This window comes from Cimex lectularius, unplaced genomic scaffold (genome assembly GCF_000648675.2).
Source record: "Cimex lectularius strain Harlan isolate CLEC.00 unplaced genomic scaffold, Clec_2.1 scaffold53, whole genome shotgun sequence".
Lineage (NCBI taxonomy): Eukaryota > Metazoa > Arthropoda > Insecta > Hemiptera > Cimicidae > Cimex > Cimex lectularius.
In genome coordinates, this window is record NW_019392659.1 from 1,935,590 (window position 1) to 1,954,172 (window position 18,583).

The 18,583-nt window shown below is 36.3% G+C and overlaps 1 protein-coding gene across 1 annotated transcript in view; it reads right to left on the reverse strand.

The window, feature by feature from the left end:
* Positions 1–1,213: 1,213 nt before the first annotated feature.
* LOC106669071 (netrin receptor UNC5B) overlaps positions 1,214–18,583 on the reverse strand; it is a 122,873-nt gene continuing 105,503 nt past the window's right edge. The window contains exons 6-14 of the mRNA XM_024224831.1: positions 9,651–9,962; positions 9,370–9,594; positions 8,964–9,142; positions 6,570–6,827; positions 6,357–6,503; positions 4,128–4,319; positions 2,456–2,547; positions 2,294–2,395; positions 1,214–2,232 (exon numbers count right to left, since the gene is read on the reverse strand). Of these exons, the coding sequence (XP_024080599.1) occupies positions 2,061–2,232; positions 2,294–2,395; positions 2,456–2,547; positions 4,128–4,319; positions 6,357–6,503; positions 6,570–6,827; positions 8,964–9,142; positions 9,370–9,594; positions 9,651–9,962 (1,679 nt within the window). The 3' untranslated portion in view covers positions 1,214–2,060. The remainder of the gene's footprint in view (positions 2,233–2,293; positions 2,396–2,455; positions 2,548–4,127; positions 4,320–6,356; positions 6,504–6,569; positions 6,828–8,963; positions 9,143–9,369; positions 9,595–9,650; positions 9,963–18,583) is intronic.

Here is an 18,583-nt window from a genome sequence, read left to right on the forward strand (position 1 = left end):
TTTTTGTTTGAGTAAATTTTTAAAAACCTACTTCTATTATTTTTCCTGTTTAAAATTCCTTAGATATAATTAATGCTCACTTAGAAAATAGTAATATGTCTACTAGTTACTGGCTTCCATTAAATAAATAAAAATGATTTAGGATTTGTCTTACATAATCAAAGGTGGCCTAAGATCAGTATAGAGAGCGAGCAGGATTACTATGTAAATGACAGTGTGTAAATTCTACTAATTTCTTTCCTATGACTCCAGTCAAGTTATGGTCATACTAATTAAAAAAGTAACCTTCTCTAAAGCCTTCTCTTTTTTTTATTTGTCCTATTGTTAGGCTTTCTGGTACCTCAGGGCCTCATCAATTGTAGATAAATTAACATTAAAAAAAAAATATATAAAAAAGAAACAAGATATGAAATAATGGTCTCGTTAATATTTCATATGCCATGGGGTAATTGGTGATCGATTAGCCCTCCATTCACGCTAATAAATAACATTCACACACTACAATTCATTCACTTAAGTTTTGTTTTAATAAATACATAATACAAACTTTCCAAAAATGTTTTATTTGCTTGTTTATTTATGTATTTTGTTCATTTGATCACAATATTTGATTTAATCTTCTATTTGATCAAACAGTAAAATAATATTAATTACAAAAAATGGCAGTTTTTAAATGCTAGCTTATGATTTTTTTATATTCTTATTTTGTTAATATACGCATCCTAAATAGATTTCATCCTCTTTAATTCCATTTTTAAATGTTTTTCATACTGTACATTGCTAAACAAACTATCTTCTAAACACTATTTTCACAATCAATATAAATGCTTCTGGCTATTGTTAAATATATTATTTACAACTTTCTATATAAACATTCACACTACTAATTTACATAATTCATTCGATTGCATCAGTCTAACTATTTGAAAAATGTACAACTTGTGTGTACAGCTTTATAGTTTTGCATAACACAATTTTTGCAGTTTTGTTCTTTGTTATATTTTAATTTTATTTTGCAATCCCACTGCAAACATTTGACCTTTTTTATCTGGACACAAGCTATTTCTGTTTCCTTTGAATAGTCCTTCTCTACTCAAAAACATTTACATTATTCATTCACAAGTCCAAATTCAAGTAGCACTACAAAATTGTTTCTATTTTTTTACCCAATTAATATTTTATAATTATGTAATATACATATCTATAAAATGTATATTTTTTAATGCTAACAATTTTACTCTATAGTGTTTAAATAGTTTGTATTTACATTTAATTAAGGCTTATTACAAAAACAGATCTCTTTCTTGTTCTTTCTTTTTTTTCTTCTTTTTTTATATTTTAATGCATTATATTAATTTACCTTATCACAAAAATAAACTCAAATTTCCACATAAACCCTCTTTTCTAAATGCCCAATTATAAAACAATATCAAAACAAATTTATATAACAAAATAACATCCAAAAATATATGATCGAAACATTTACAAAAAATTTTACCCCGGGATGAAAGCCAACAGAATTAATAAGAAGCACTGTCTTCAGGCAACATTTGCCATTTCTGTGGTCCCCTAACAAATTTCAATATTTTGTACGATTTTCATTTTTTTCTCATTTACCAAGATCTCTTATGCAAAGAATTTAAAATGTTAATTAAAAAAAATGGAAAACAATAACAATTTGATTTTTATATTTTTTTAATTTTTTTTTGATAATTAAATTAAACCTTTCCTTTAAAATGAATGATCATTTCAATTTTTTTCAGATGTAAATTAATATAAATACTTATAAAACATGTACCAGAAACATTCTTATGCCACTAAATTGGACAAATTGTTGATAATTACCAGTAACAGTTTCTTTAAAAAGCTAGTTTCTTTTCTAGTTATGAAATAAATAAAATAAAAACATCAAAATAATATATAAAACATAATTCAATTGAACAAACTAAAGTGTAAATAAAAGTCATGGGAGATTTTTGTCTATCTCTGAGAATATACAAAAATAACATGATTTAGTATTTATAGTAACAGTCCATTAAATAGGAATCTTGTTTAATTGTCTAAAGCCAAGGGCCAAGCTCTTTTTCCATGAGAGCGACGGCATCGCTTCGTCCCATGACGCGGAAAATGTTCAAGAGGTCAGTCACAGCTGACGGTTCCCGATGCCTCGCCTCCCAAAGGTCCAGTATGTGGTCTGTTGGACTGGCTTTTGTTGCAAAATAGTTTATGTACCTGAAATGAAATGAAAAATGTATCATAAAATAAAAATAATTATAATTATATTAAATGGTACCTGTCGACATTAAGCCTTTGAGCAAGCATACGCCAGTCGTTACTTCTAGCATTTGGAGGATCAAGACATTGGCAAAGCTGTTTGCGTAAAGTCTTACTAAATCTGCAAATACAAACCGATTAGTATTAATATAATTGATAAATTTACAAAAATGTAACAAACCTAAAAGGGGGATCACATGTTGTTATGCTTGAGCCGCAACCACTACTACTTGTCACTGTTCTGCATTTTCCAATTGCAGGGCTTGCTGGGATCTGCAATTTTTTATTATTATCATTATTTAATATTTATTTGTAATACATGCTACAAATATATGTGTGTTTTTTCTGTCACCACACTGACACTATGGCCAGTCTGCACCCAGAAAACACAAGAGGAAACAGCCACTGCTGGCACTCAATATGAACGATAAATAATCAGGTCTCAAATCCATCTTCGTTTAACATGATGTGACAGTTTCTTGGAAAGTACAAGTGAAAAGAGGGATTGGGCAGTCGGGTTAGGTTGGATCAATGGCATAGTACTTTTAGTAGCGGAAATGGATCAGTTTGTTGACAACAGAATGCCGCTGAGGAGCTTTGACAATTGCCTGAAGACTTTTCATTAGAAGGATGCAATGGACGCCGGATGGCTTGCAGAACCCAACAGTTCCACATGTCCTTAGTGGTCACAATAATATCTGTAATGGAGTTAAATGATTTTTGATTGTCAAAACCATTCTCTTCAAAAGAGATTTGGTTGTAAAAGTCTTCGTATGGTAGTTGTCAAGTTATTAAATCCTTTTTTGGGATTCCCCATCAATCTACTGTCTAGATACAACCCTAAATATCCGACCTAAATGGAAGTCAGTATATCCTTATAGTTGATATGCAGTGGATGGAAATATTGTTTGGTACATGTACACTGGGTAAATTTTTCTTCATTCAGCCTCGACTTCCATTTTTTGAACGAGCTACTGATAAGGACAATGATTTCTTGGATGTTGGAGGTTGCTTTGATAGGACTTGGGTTAGAAGAAAATTTGCGGTATCATTCACATAGGTTGGTGTATAGAAAAGTCAGCAGTATAAATGGTAAACAGGATGGGACCAATAATATTCCCTTGTGGGACATCGAGATATCAGCTTGTATTGGTCTGATAACTGAGACAAGGAAAAGACCTGGTTTGTGTGCTATGGATTTGGACCTAACTTTTTTTTTGGTGATTCTACACTCCAAAATATCGGACAAGTATCCGCCACTTGTGATCAGCCCCCGGTTTCGCCAAAAAAATTTTGTTAAGTTGAAATTTACTGTTTTTTAATAATTTTATTTTGCTGTTCTTCCTCAAAATCAAGTATGTAAACGTATCATTTTACAGCATTTTTTATGTAGATGGCAATAAAAATATACTAAAAGCTATCAAAGTTTATTAATAACAAAAACTTGCTAAATACCAAAAATGTTTAAGGAAACTAGGTAATGACTTTGTTTCATGAAACTAATATGAAATTTCGTTTCAGCACCCCTAATTATAAATTTTTGTTTGAAGTTAAATTTATAGATTTTTTGACTGAAATTTTTCCAATTTTTAAGAAGTTCTCTATCTATACCTGAAGGAAACTTGATTCTTAGAACGAAGGAAATGGTGTCTAAAACTGAAACCTTGGTGGATAATAGAATGATGGCGATTTAAACGTAGTGGGAAGAGATGATTTTATTTGAATCTAGGATGGATATTGTTTTGAAAGGAATCTTCCGAGAATTTTGGACATGTGGTCATTGGATGTTGGGCATGACATGGGTAAAATGTCATTTACGATATAAAAATGTATTTTTTAATTTGTTTTATTACCAATGATGAGAGAGAAGATTCTGGTCTAAGCTCGGCGTTGACCCTGAATATCTGCCTGTGGTTTTGACATCCTTTCTGGCAAGCCAGCACTTTAAAATTAACATTTGAAGGGAGTCGATCAGTTCTTTCCAAGGTGAATGAACAGTGAAGGTGTGTTTGAGTCGAGTTCCAAACGTGCTGGAATGGTATTTCCTAAATGGAAGAAATCCAGTTAAAAAGTTACATAAATATCATTACATTTAAAAAATTATGCACACACACACACACACAACCACAACCAAACATAATTACTGGCCCTATATATCCTCGATCTGGATAGCAGGAAAGAAAAAAAACAACTATGATCAACGACAGTGAGTCATCATTACAAAGCTCGATGAATTACAGAAATTAAACTATTCGATTGGTGCAAAATTAATGCAGGATTTGAAAATCTGTTTTATTTTCGCAGGTGCTTGCCATGTAAACAAAGCTAAATCCTCAAATCTAATTTATGAATTATAATAAATACTTTTAACTGTTATCATTTATAAAAAACATTTGAGTTTATTGAATTTTAAAGTGAGGACCTGCGAAATTAAATCTGTTCAAACTAGATTGGGCTGGTGCAAAAATAATGCAGGTTTTGAAGAGGCAGTCAAGACTGTTTTTAATTTTTATTAAATAAATACAATTTATTCGAAATATTTTCCATCACAACCTATTCATAAGCGTTTTTATTCCGCTGACATAAATATCGATATTTGGATTCACAATACTCTTGAAAGGCGTTTTCAGCTTCCCCGCGTCTAAAAATTTTCTCCCTCAAGAAGTAAACAAAATGCCTAAAAAAGTCAAGTCTGTAGGCAAGAGGTCGGGTGAAAATATACGGTGCGGTAAGGTTTTCATGTCCTATGTCCTTAAGTTTCCGCAGTGTAGTAGTTATCGTGAAGACGGCCTCTTACGGTGTACTAATGCTGGACAAAGACGTTGCAGTTTCTCGTTTTGTAAATTTCTTGGCAATTTTTCTCTGCTATTATAGTTTCACCATAATTCAGGAAATTATAGTGTACAACCCCAGCAGTACACAACCAAACAGTCACTAGAACCTTTTGCAGATTTGGTTTCATTTTGATGGCGCAACAGAAATGACGTGCAAATTTCAGAGAGTTGATCTGCGAAATCATTGTACTTCGGTCGTGCGGTACCCAATTGTCGAGCTTCTTTGATTTACCAATTTGCTCCAGGTGGCGAACAACAGTTTGAGTGGTCGTCGATAAGGTCGTCGTCACAACGGAAGGCCTACCACTCCCTTCCCTGTCTTGGAGATCGAAATCTCCAAGACGAAATTTCTGAAACCATCTGCTGCACCGTGCATTTGCTAATGCTAGCTAACCTCCCCAAACTGTATCGACGTTACGCGCGGTTTGGGCTGCACTTCGCCCGAGCTTAAATTCGTACAAATAAATTTGACAAAATCTAGTTTGGACATAATTAATTCGCATGTCCTCACCTTTATAAAATTCAGTATAAACTAAAATGTTTTGGGTAAAAGATAACAGTTCAAAGTATTTAATATAATTTAATTTAATTTGAGGATTTAGCTTTGTATACATCGCCTGCGAAAATAAAACAAATGTTCAAAACCTGCATTAATTTTGCACCAACCCTACAGAAATCAAGGTATGATATTCTCTAGATACACCCCTTGAGAGGTCACTGCATGAACCCACGTTTTTCTGTTCGCCATTGAAAGAAAGCAGATCTCTGCTGCTGCCGTTACTCCATGTCTTCCTCATATTAATCATAACCCATGTATATATTCATTAGTTATAATCGACCGTCTTAATTACTTAAATTAATTATACTTTTTATCTAAGCTCTTGGTGGAGATGGAAAAGCTAGTGCTACGAGCGGGATTGGAATCCTCGACCTTCGGCTCAATACACCTCTGCTCTAACCACTTGAGCTATCGTTAGTTATCGCAAATAAATACTCTTCCTCAGAGCTATCCATTTTGTGAATACCACTGTGATGTATACTGTATCGAATGAAGCATCGAGGCGTTGGGTGTTCCCATCGTATGCCCTTTTTCCTGTATTGCCCTACCACTTTGTTCGATATCTGGAGGCCCAGAAGAAGTCAGTTTTGTGTGCAGCAGTACACAAAACTATTTATAATAACTGGCAAAACATCCATTCTCACACACATTTTGCGCCTAACATAAAAAATGGAACATTTTGAACTTACTTGATACTCTGCTTGGGGTTTGCTTCTCCACCCGGGGCCAATATCCTCTAAACTTAGGCAGAGGTTGCCACCGCCGTCTTGGAACAGCAATATCTTTGGTTTGTCTACTAAGCAGCCTCCAAGTTTCTTCTCCATCTGTATAACACCCTGTAACAGTTTACAATATTTGTTAAAATAGTACCTAAACAGGAAGTATCAACACCATTTTTTTACCTCCAAAGCTGCGACCGTGTCTTCCAGTGTGTACACTCTTATGCTGTAATCGAGGTGTTGTGAATTGAGGGCTGGGGCCGGTGCGAATACGGCCAATCTAAGCAGTTTGACTGGCCTGGTAACTGGCAGCATGGGATTGGCAGCCTCGCCGACAAGTACGAATCTCGTCAATTGGTCTGACACGAGGTACACCTGGCTCTGATCCAACTGGGTGAAAACTGGAGTGTTTATTGTCTCTTCTCCCAGAGTAACGATTTTCTGCAGGAAGAAAATTGAAATAAACGATTTTATTACTTTCACTGGAAAATATGCTTTGGTTGTTAACTACTGTGAACTTTAGAGTCTTTCCGCAGTGAAACCGACGAAAAAAATTTTATTCACGTATTACCTGCCATCCGGTCTTAGGACAATAAATTAATTACTTTTATTATATTTTACTGCTTTATTATCACAGTAAGTTTAGTTTTTTTTTTTTAGACTAAGAACAACCACAATCTAGCATAGTTTAATGGGAAAATGTTATGTTAAATATACAGTGAGAATTATCCATACACTCGGTTTTTTCACATTTTCTTCTTTAAATATATTTTGAACCAAAATTGTCTTTGGGCAATAAACTAATCGATTCAATACTTTTCTCTGTTTGTTAAAAAAATAATTATACTGAACCGGTCACTTACGATGCTGTGGGGGTTCGTCCTTACTCGCCGGGATAGATGAATTTCGAAAATGAGTTTCGACATCCTTCAATCTTCAGTGAGGAACTCGTTTGTTACTTCGACAAACCCGCGAGTGAAGGCAGACCCAACAGGTGACCAGTTCCTGACTGAAGATGGTGCAAGGCCGAAACGCTTTTGAATATTCAACAAACCCGCGAATAAAGACGGACCCAATACTGATCCTTGCGGGTTCAGCACGAGTTCACCGACTCGCAGATCATCATCAAAAAAATAATTGGGCGTTATTTTAAAATTCAAAAGATGACGTGTTTGCATGCCAAAAATGTATTATTCACTCAAAAAAGTACAAAAAATCACAATTTGTTTTAAAACATGAACATGGAATGTTTGGATTTATTGAGGCTTGTTACCTTCTTGACATGCATTCTGCGAAATTTAATGGCTCTTCAGGTGTGATTTCCGATGTCTTTTTTTAAGTTCTTGTAAGTTTCCTCCTTGAGGAATGTTTGAATTTTTTTCTCCAACATGATCTATAAATTTTTAATTGAGTTTATGTATGGCTACTGTGGAGGTGGAGGTAAAAGTTGTGGATGGTAATTGAGACATTCTTTCGTCATTCTGGCTGTGTGATTTGGCCGTATTGTTGTGTTTTGGATTCCCAACCTTTGTATGCTTTTTTTTAATCATGGCGAAGTATGTACTTTTTAGCTTGAATGACTTTTAATTCACCGACTTTCATAGCACTCATAAAACCAGACATAATTATGAACAATGCCTCCTCTGTTCTTCACAGTCTCCCTTAAATAATACGCGCCCGTCAGATCCAAAATTAGTGAAATTTTATCTGAAAAATGTATACTTTTCCAGGAATCGACGTGTACACGAACAAAATTGATCCTTTTGGCCCTATTGTTATAACTGATAAAAGATTTTATTATAGCCGTTCTGCCTTTGATTCCCGCTTCATTACAGCTCGTTGCGGAGTTATTTTTGTAGCAAAAGTTGAAGCATTTGTCTTCTAAGTATTCATGTTCACTTAATATTACTGGATGTTTTTAAGCTTGATTTTTTGGAATCAATTCATGTGCTTTAATTGCTGATTTTTGGGAGGATGTTTCAAGCCAGCAAAAATGTGCATTCATTGGTACATTTCTGTATTTCCGCTCGCTTTCGACTTATTTTGAACTCGTTCTCAAGATCTTCCTAATCAACAGTTGACAAAAACAACGATAAATTATTAGTTTATATCTTATAAGTTTTTATCGCTGTTTTTGTTGGTTAGGAAGACCTTAAAACACGAAGACCACATCCATCCATAAAAGCTAGTTTGCAGACCTAAGCCCACATCATATACTTAATCCAAAGAAATTTGATTTCAAGTTGGTATTCAAAAATGTCAGTTTTGGTATTTCAACGAAAAGCCTAATTATTTTTCTACAAATAATTACTTCCAGCTTATTGTTGAATCGTCTATTTTATTGTGAAAAAAGTTTTTGTCTCAAAAATAAATTAAAGAAGTAAACTCCCAAAAGTCAAGTGTATGAATTTGAACGCACTGTAAGTACTGACTATACAATCTAAAAGCTGTAGAAAAGAATTTTGAACTCAGAACTTTATTTTCACTGCTTACTACATTATTTCTCGTCAGACCCTAAAAACCCATGCGGTTAGTCTTCAAAAATCACTACATAATTAAGTTAGTAGAGATAATTACATTTATAACTACCTGCCAGACAGGGGTTGCTTCTGGCGGCGAATCACTGGACCAGACCGAAACGCTCCACTGGCCGTGCTTCAGGCTGGCGCAATGGTGGAAATTGAGGATTACCGGTTTCTTGAACACGACGCCAGCCGGCCCGCACAGGACGACAGGGCTTAGCTGTGTCTGGCGATCTGCAATATTGCGAAAAAAATTAAACATCAATAAAATTGGACCATCCTGGCAGAACATATTCTTCTCCAACCCAATAACCAAACAACTCATGGAAGTTTAAAAAAAAAAAATCGTCCAGAAATAACAGAAATGAAAATAAAAAGATAGCAAACTACAATAACTGTTGAACCAAGCAAATATTTCATATAAAATTTATATCACTAGTATATTTACTAAATCGGCATACCTGTTAGTTTCGGGCGATGCCTGTCATCTCTCAAAACAGCTATGTAGATGTCTTCTTTGTGACCTCTCGGTATCGCCCCTTCTGGGACAGTCAGGGAAATTCCGGACTCGGGGAGAGTGAGCCTCCCTCCAGTGGACGACATAGTGCTGCAGGCCACGCAATCACTGTCCAGACCCCTCACCGGTACGGATTTGGTTTCGTAGTTCGAATCTACGTTCGACGGGGCTAAAACGTAAAACATTACAAAACAGGATCAACTAAACAGAATACAGTTTACTTACAGGAACAGGAAAAGCTCGTTAGACTGTGAGAACTCGAATGCTGATCTCTAGGCGCGGTCCGGTGCGATTCCATGGAATGCGTCGATGTTGATGTGGAAGGCGACGCAGCAGGGGGTGAGTTGAGATGAGGGACATCATAATGGTGCTCGCTGCAAGATCTAGGCAAGCCGTATTTGTCCGCCGCATCGGAATATGGATACTCGTAACAGGCCGGTACAGAAAGTGGGATGACCACCGTTCTCGTCAAGTCGGGCTGCTGACCGTTATGCAGGTTCTTCTTATCGTCTTCGGGATAATATTCTGCTTGGTATTCTGAAAAATAATTAAAAAAATTAGAAAACATCGTGCCTTACTTTTCAACAGTCTTAACTAGAACCACATGGCCCAACCGGGTTCGACACGTCTGACGAATAACTAACTCCGGGCTCCTACCATTATAAATCACCAAAAATCGATTTTTCAAGTTTAAGTCGTCGGATTTCAAAGTCCCACGTAGTCATGTGTTAAACGCGTGTTAAAAAGTGATAAAGTTCGTCGAAAGAGATGACACGTGGGTCTACCCCGCAAGCGTAACGAGCCCACATGGTACAGCGTCGCCGGGGATTTGTACAAAAAGCCACCCCTAATTACCGGAGCGAGGGAAAAGATTATGATTCAACCCTTATTGAAAATAATGGAGTATGTCACGAGGGTAGCTTCTTGACAGCGCTTGACACTAATAAGCATTTCTGGGTAAGGCTTGTGTCTTTATTACCAGAGATCAACTTACACATACAACTAATATATCGACCACTAAACTTTACGTATAAAACCTTGGAACAAATTTGCAAAAAAATTGCGGACGATAGTACCTGACAAAGCCAGGTTATACATTTTTTCCGATTTTTATAATTTTATATTTTATCTGTATCTATTGTTTTCCTTATGAAAAATTTTAATTTTCCCATTGAACAAAATTTTCTTAGGCTAGTTTATGGGTATTTGCCGTTGGGGAATTTCGTGCTCGTTATTGACCAAGGAAGACATGCTTTCCCGTATACTTGATCGTCCTAAAAATGACAATGAGGATCTTTAACGTCCGCACCTATCCTATTCGGCTTTATCGGACGTTTTAATTCTCAAGATGAGGGCTGACGCACCTCCACATACGACAGAATGATGTTACTGCTGCAGCCCCGAAGGCCCAAGACAACCTCTCTCCCCGCTTGCCCATTCCAATTGGTCTGGTCTGCATTAAGCATCAGATCGTATGCCGCGCGCAAATGGCTACCTAAGCCGAAATACATCAGCCTGGTCTCCCGCGCACTTTTTGGATAGAGAAGGCCACTCTATATCCCAGAGTATTGGGGCTCCTCTAGCGTAGAAACTACCGGATCCGCGCCGGCCGCGGTTTTGTTTAAAGTGAAATTGCTAACCAACCCCTAGAGGAGTACCCCCTACGGTAAAAACCTCCAATCGAGCTCAGCCTGCACCTACGTGCAAAGTATACTCGAGTAGGAGCAACCGATTCACTGTCCGTTCCCATCCGCCACTACTCACGCATTCGAGGGACTTTTCAGCATAATCATAGCGCCCTCAACGCTTATACGCTGCCGTCCGATCCGCCGTATCCCGTGAGGCCGGGTGTAAAACGATGGTCACGCAAGTTTCGTGCGAAAGTCACAAATAGAAGACAGCCACTTCTCTAAGTACCCGCCAGGGGTCTCACCACGGCCAACTACGAGCCCATTCTCATTGTAAGGGGCTGAACCTTGGAACATTTTTGTTACCCCGTAGTACAGATGGTTATGCACCCTCCCCCGTCTATGTAGACAGGATCTGGTGCCCTAACCCTCGTGTGCCTCTGATAAGGCACTCGCCGCCCCATGCCGACACGAGTGCAGCTTGAGCTTCAGGGAGGTTACCAATCCCTCAGGGCTAAACCATTATTTTGCGCCCGGTCACCCCCCTTGTAGACAAGGGTTGGGAGGGGTCACAGGAAACAATGAAGGAACCTCGAGTGAGAAAGGGACATGGATGAGGACACGAGGTACACCAAGGAAGACAGGTGGTGAAAGTGCAATAGCAATTTTATACATTGGGTTGGCAATAAATTGGTACAAGGTAGGCCTACCTCCATACCTGAATTGGAAGTTTTCTAAGTGTACAACTTACCATGTTCCCGAATTTACTGAGGAATGACTGAAGCTAGGAAAACTTTTAAAAAACCATCTTTTACAGCGTACAATTTGCTAAACATGAGAACTGGCGCAGGTCTGAGACTTCAAAGGTTGGGGAACTATGCATTTTCAAAGGGTGCAATTTTTTTCGCAAAACCCAGGTGGTCGGTTCTTTTTGATAGGCAGTGAAGTTCAAATGATCAGAATGTTTAAAAGTAAAATTAACGCTAGAGTGCACGACGATGTCAATCGTTGACGATGCTGACATTTCTGTTCGTTTTAGTGTGCCGTCATCGGACCGAGAGTGATATTCCGTTGAAGGATGTCACTCATGAGAGGGTTGACATATGTCGTACCCGTCGCCGGCGGCGTCCTCACCCCCGATACAGCCGTCAACTCTTTCTTCGAGGGGTGGACCTCGTTAAAAATAACAATTACTCGACTACCCTCCCGGCAAACGGAACGAAACCAATTAGTCCTAACCGTTTCCCGTTACCAAACGGTGACCGATCGAAAAACGCTTTCGGCGTTGGATTCGTCGTCGACTAAGCACTAAAAATGAACCAGTAGTGAGTGTTGTCCAATTATTTTTATTCAAGCCGAGAATAATCTGGCGATCCCATTTTAAATGTTTGAAATGGTTGATTTATACGCAAATTTTTTACAATTGTATGCTTTCTGTATTAAAAAAAAATAATTTTTTAAAAGTTTTAATAAAAATAAAAAGCTAGAAGTACATGTAACATTAATTTTAAATAACCTAAAATGGCAAATCACAACTGTCACTTGGTCTTTTTGCTGAGGATTGTAAGGAAAGTATGTGACGTCTTCAATAGCGACCTGTGTCAGTTTTCCATTTTTCATTTGCTTCAGACTACATGTATTGTTCCTTCTGAGTACATTCACTTGTCTCTTTTCTCTACGGTGCAATATTAAATGTAACACTTGATTCCCTTTCATCCAACCCAGTCTGAGAACATTTTGTTGGAAAATGTATGCATTTGGTTATATTCATCCTGTATATATAACTGTTCATAAACAATCTTCACATTGTTCAAATTATATGGAGTGTATTTTTCAATGCATACTTATTAAACTCTTTCTTTGAAAAGAAACTTGTCAAAAATAACAAATAAAAATAATAATAATTCACAATCCTTAACAACGTGTGTGTGGTGATTAGTGACCGTTAATCGTTATTTATTTAGAAATCGTGAGATCGGTCTGGCGTGGTGTAGGTTTCAGAAAAACATTTTCTTTATCGTGCCAACGTTTCGATCTTTATTGAGATCATCTTCAGGGCCTGGGATTTACAAACATTGTTTACATACAACAATTACATTTAGGATGTGGAAAAGTGAATTTCTACAATGCAAAATATATTTTGTACATTTTTTGCATTGTATAAATTCACTTTTCCACATCCAAAATGTAATTGCTTTTGTAAACAATGTTTGTAAATCCCAGGCCCTGAAGATGATCTCAATAAAGATCGAAACGTGGGCACGATAAAGAAAATGTTTTTCTGAAACCTACATCACACCAGACCGCATCTCACGATTTCTAAATAAAAATCCTGGACAACGTTGAGACAGTCGATCTTCAAAGCAATTTGAAAACCATCTATTAAAAACTTAATTATATCAATTTTTAAAAATATTGAACATTGTTTTGCCCTGATGACCTTAAAATACGTCGAAAGCTTTGCAGTAAGAATTTAATTTTTTTCTGTCAAGACCATACCGAGATCCAGATTATTCCTGGGTAAAAAATTGGTCGATATATCTTAACAATTTAAACAAAAATAATAATCAATTAATATTTATGTAAGGTATTGGTTGAGATAAAAAAAAATTAGCGTCACCAGCAGGATTCGAACCCAAGAACTTCGGCTGAATACGCCGCTGCTCTACCACTCTCTGAACCTACAACATTCCAAATTTTCCCTCTTTTTTGCCATTTTTCAAATGTTCATCAGGATTCGATTCTCGGCGACAAGTGAAATGGCCACGGAGACTTTATTGAAGATGTACATCATTTTTACTTATTAAATTCACTAGTTTTCGAGGTCCGCTTGACCAAATAAATTCTTTCAATTAATTAATCTTTATGTAAGGTTGAGATAAACAATGGCAAAAAGGAGGGAAAATTCGAAAGGTTGGTTGAGATGGGAAGTTGGTGTCCGAGTGGATCGAAGTCATGATAGCTCAAGTGGTAGAGCAGCGGCGTATTCAGCCGAAGTTCTTGGGTTCGAATCCTGCTGGTGACGCTTATTTTTTTATCTCAACCAATACCTTACATAAATATTAATTGATTATTATTTTTGTTTAAATTGTTAAGATATATCGACCAATTTTTACCCAGAAATAATCTGGATCTCGGTATGGTCTTGACAGAAAAAAGAAGCTTTAGCCGAAGATCGTGGGTTCGAATCCCGCTCGTGTCGCTGACTTTTTTTATCTCAACCAATAGCTTACATAAAGATTAATTGATTGAAAGAAGTTATTTGGTCAATCGGACCACGAATTCTAATAGATTTAAAAAATAATTGTAAGCATCGTACGTAGGTTTCCGATTCCCGATAAATCAAATAAGTAATAGCTTCCTCAAATAAAAGAATAGACCGTGGTGAATGAAAACATTCTTCTCCAGCCAGTAAACGGTTAACGCCTGAGATACAGGGATCCTCCCTTGTGTGCACTGCCATTATTTTGCCTAATCTCACTATCCTATTAAGTAGGATTACGACTAAATTGTTTACAGAACGCATTTGTTTCCGGCTTCTGCGGTTCTGCGGCGCTCTATTTTAAAATAAATGATTATGGGGCCGGTTTTTTGCGGTTGGTTGAATTTTATCATTCAACGTCCCTTGTTATGTTGATATTATACTAGTTGTTTAATTGTATATAGGTTATAATATTGCTTTTTTGCGTAATTTTGAATATTGAATTTGATTTTTTTAAATAACAATTTGTAATTTTTAATTACAACATGTAATTTGCGGGTACACATACATACATATATACGGCTATTTACATAGATGGGAGCAAATAATCAATATTACTTTATCAATCCATTTACGTTTTAGTGGTCAATTAATTATTCTTTCTTTGGAACGGTTGTAGTTTGAGATGGAGAGTTGGTGTCTGGGAGGATCGAAGTCATGATAGGTCAAGTGGTAGAGCAGCGGTGTATTTAGCCGAAGGTCGTGGGTTCGGATTCCGCTCGTGACATTAAATTTTTTTTCTCAACCAAGACCTTACATAGAAAGAATAATTATTGTATCATTTCACTTCATCAATGACACTTAAGTACCTTCTCCGAAGAAAGAAGGTTGCCGTCCCATATGCTCTTAAGACGCCTTATGGGATTGTAGGGATCGGTGTGTTGGCCAAATCTTGGGCAAGACTATTCGGATGTTGGGACAGATTATTATAAAACTTCGTAAATTTTGTAGATTAACTTTTGGATAAATGTAATTTTTTAAGTCGGTTTAAGGAGAAATAATACGGAGTATGTATAATTGTTCTAAATACTTTGGATATAAAGGATTGGAGGAGTTGAATATTAAAAGGTTTAGCAGTTCTACACAATTTTATCAGTGTATCCAAACCCGTTGTAGTAACGTTGTGTACTGTCAGTTTGGTTTTCGTCGATAGCTTGGCTTGTCGTGCTTTAGGTTTGTAGTGTAGACCATAGCGACTTTTGACGGGTAAGCTGATTCCATGTTATGCGCGATTCTAGGTGGAACCCAAAGTAAATAACGCAGTCGGACATTGTTGTAGTAGATTTGCTTCGGAATGTAAATATGACATGGTTCATATATCTTCATTTTTCTTTGTGAATGAAACTGCTATACATATGATATGTCTCTGAAGATGTTCTGAAGCAACCGCAGCTTCGGGGTAAGAAGGAAGTACAACTTTGTCAACAGCGGAAGATACAAGGATGGTGATAGGTGTAATGGGATCTGCAGTATAAAGGATTGGTTCGATCATACAGCCCTGCGGTACTCCCATAATTTGATTAACATGAGCAAAGTTGACTGCTGGGTTAAGAAAAACCCTCCTGACAATTTTCTTCAGGCTTTTCGTCTTTTTTCTGAAAGTGTTCTATAGAAAGAAAATTCACCCTCTTCGATTATCTTAAGACGAATTGTTATAGCATTTGATCTTGCGCCTTTACGAGAAAGCTCCAATGCTTCAATCTTATGTTATGTGGCAATCGTTTTTTGACTTTCTCAAAACGAACAGATTCTTCAATTGTTGATGCTTGATAACTAAAGTATATCTTGTATATTTATGATGACCACTAATAGGTTAGTTTGAGGCTGGTAGTCGATCGAAAATTACTCAGTCAACGTGGTAAAAACTGTTGTGTTGGGTCGAAACACTGCATGGAAAGTGAAAGGATGAGGGCGTACAGTAAAATTATTTCTTAGACATAAAAATTCTGACGAGTATACTTGACCATAGATCTAAACTGCCATTATTTAACTAAAATTATTATCCACTACCGTAATTGCCCAAATTTGTACCTACAGACTTGAGCTGTAGAGGACAAGCGTGCCAATCTTAACAAAATCTAAAATAGTTGATGCTCTATTCTACATACTATCCACTCCGATCGCCATACATACTAAGTCCCGAGCCTAGCCCAGTCCCGCTACAATAAAATTCACCCTAAACTAACCTCTCATGGCAAACATAAATTTGCAACCTGTCCAGCTCAACTCTTCCTTCCAACCCTCACAGAAGACCCGGGACAATGGCAACTCTAGAGTCTACCGTTAACTCCACGCCATAATGGCCAATTAGGGCAACTTTCAATGAGTGGTGACCATTCAAATCAATCACGCTAGTCATGTAAGTGTGTTTACAATATGAGTATGTATATTCTTGTAAATAACATAATTTTTGTTTGTTGTATTTGGTAAGCAGTTGCAAAGTAAATAAAGGAAAGAAAAATATGTTATTGTATAATGTAGTGGGAGGTCTAGGAGAAGATTTGGCACAGTGAAAATGATGGTAAGTCCTTATCTCTTAATCTAGGGAAGACCAAACAAGGGGAAAGGTTTTGTGAATTAAGAAATTTAGAAATTATCGAAATTATAGATCTTAGAGACTGAAAATAGGGTAGTTACACATACTACCATTCTATTTTTGTTTATATTCGAATCACAACAGATAAATGATGATTTGAAAGAAAATTTCCAATTGCTCCTATTCTGAGACTGGGTTCTTGAAGAGGATTTAAATTTTAAAATAGACAGACACAATAAATCCTCTGGAATCACTCTCCTGGAGGATGAAAAGGGGTAAAAAACGTGTTTTAGAAGCAGCTGTACCGTTTTATGGAAATCTTGTCTTTTGTAATTCGTTTTCCCTTAAAGCAGTTGCGCTGTATCTTAAGTGGTTCTCCAAGGGATTTTTGTTTTCTCGCTCACGGAACTAGCGGTGGTCTTGTGGGATGAGAAATGCCTTTTTTTGGGAAAATAAATAACCCGATTGCGTTTCACGGCTTGCGGCATTATATTTCGCGAAGAATGTATTTATTTCATTTTTGTCGTGAAAATTTAATGTTTTGGTTACCATAGGGAAATGAAGAAAAGAAAGTAAAGCTCGTCTATTAAGTCAGGATCGGTAAAAGTCTATTATAAAAATCCAGAATAATCCGATTAAGAAACGTGAGAGTTTCTTGAAGGAGAAGAGAAAAAAAATTCCAGAAATCTTATCACCGCCGGGTTAAGCGAGCGGAATATGAAACCCCTTTCAACCGCGACGTATCGTTTTCCCATTGTTTTGTATGTAAGACGTTTTATATTGGATTCGTGGCTGGTGAAAAGGAAAACATGATATGAACACGAGAATCAATCTTGGTCGAAAGGTTGGCCGATATTATTGGGTATAAGAAAATGATATATCCAACATTTCTAGTGTATTTTATTGTTATGTCGAAAAATCCAATTTGTTCTTTTTATCAAGCAATCTACTTAAGAATAAAAGTGGTTTTTCCTTTTTCAATGTTATTTTCTGTCAACATCCATTAATGTAATTTTCAGATAAATAAAATAAATTTTGTTTTTGTAAAAATAAGTAAATACTGCATTTTTTCTTAACAACGGAACAGGGGACCCAATATTCGATCTGCCCACCCGAGTACCATCTTTAAGCCGGTAACATACTTACCTGATGAAACGCTATGCGACGCTACCCGACGCAAATCCAAAGTCAAACTTTCCATAAGATTGTATTAAACCCCGTGCACATCTGCCCGATGCCTCGCAACCCTACCCTACGCTACGCTATGCGATCCCCACTCTCCAGACTTTCGTCGGGTAGCATCGAGTACAGTTGAAGACAAAAGAACCGGACACTCATGTTTTTATTCAAACTACATGTATTATTGTTGTTATATTAATTACAACATACTTATTTTAATATAAACCAAATTAACCGAGATCAAAAATTATTTAATTTTTATTTTAAAAAAATGAATTCTAATGGTTTGGTAGAAAATTGATCAAAACTCCGGAATAACATTTTTTGATATATTGAATTTACCTAACAATTTATTTCATGGTTTTGCTCATAAAATTACACCGTTTTCGTCGAGAAGCGTCAGAACAGGACACTCATATTTTTGTAGTTTATTTCAAACTAAATATGTGTAATTTGGTCATTATATTAATTACAACATTTCTATTTTAATATAAACCAAATTAAACAAGATGAAAAATTCATAAGTTTTTATAAAAATATTTTAATTATGATG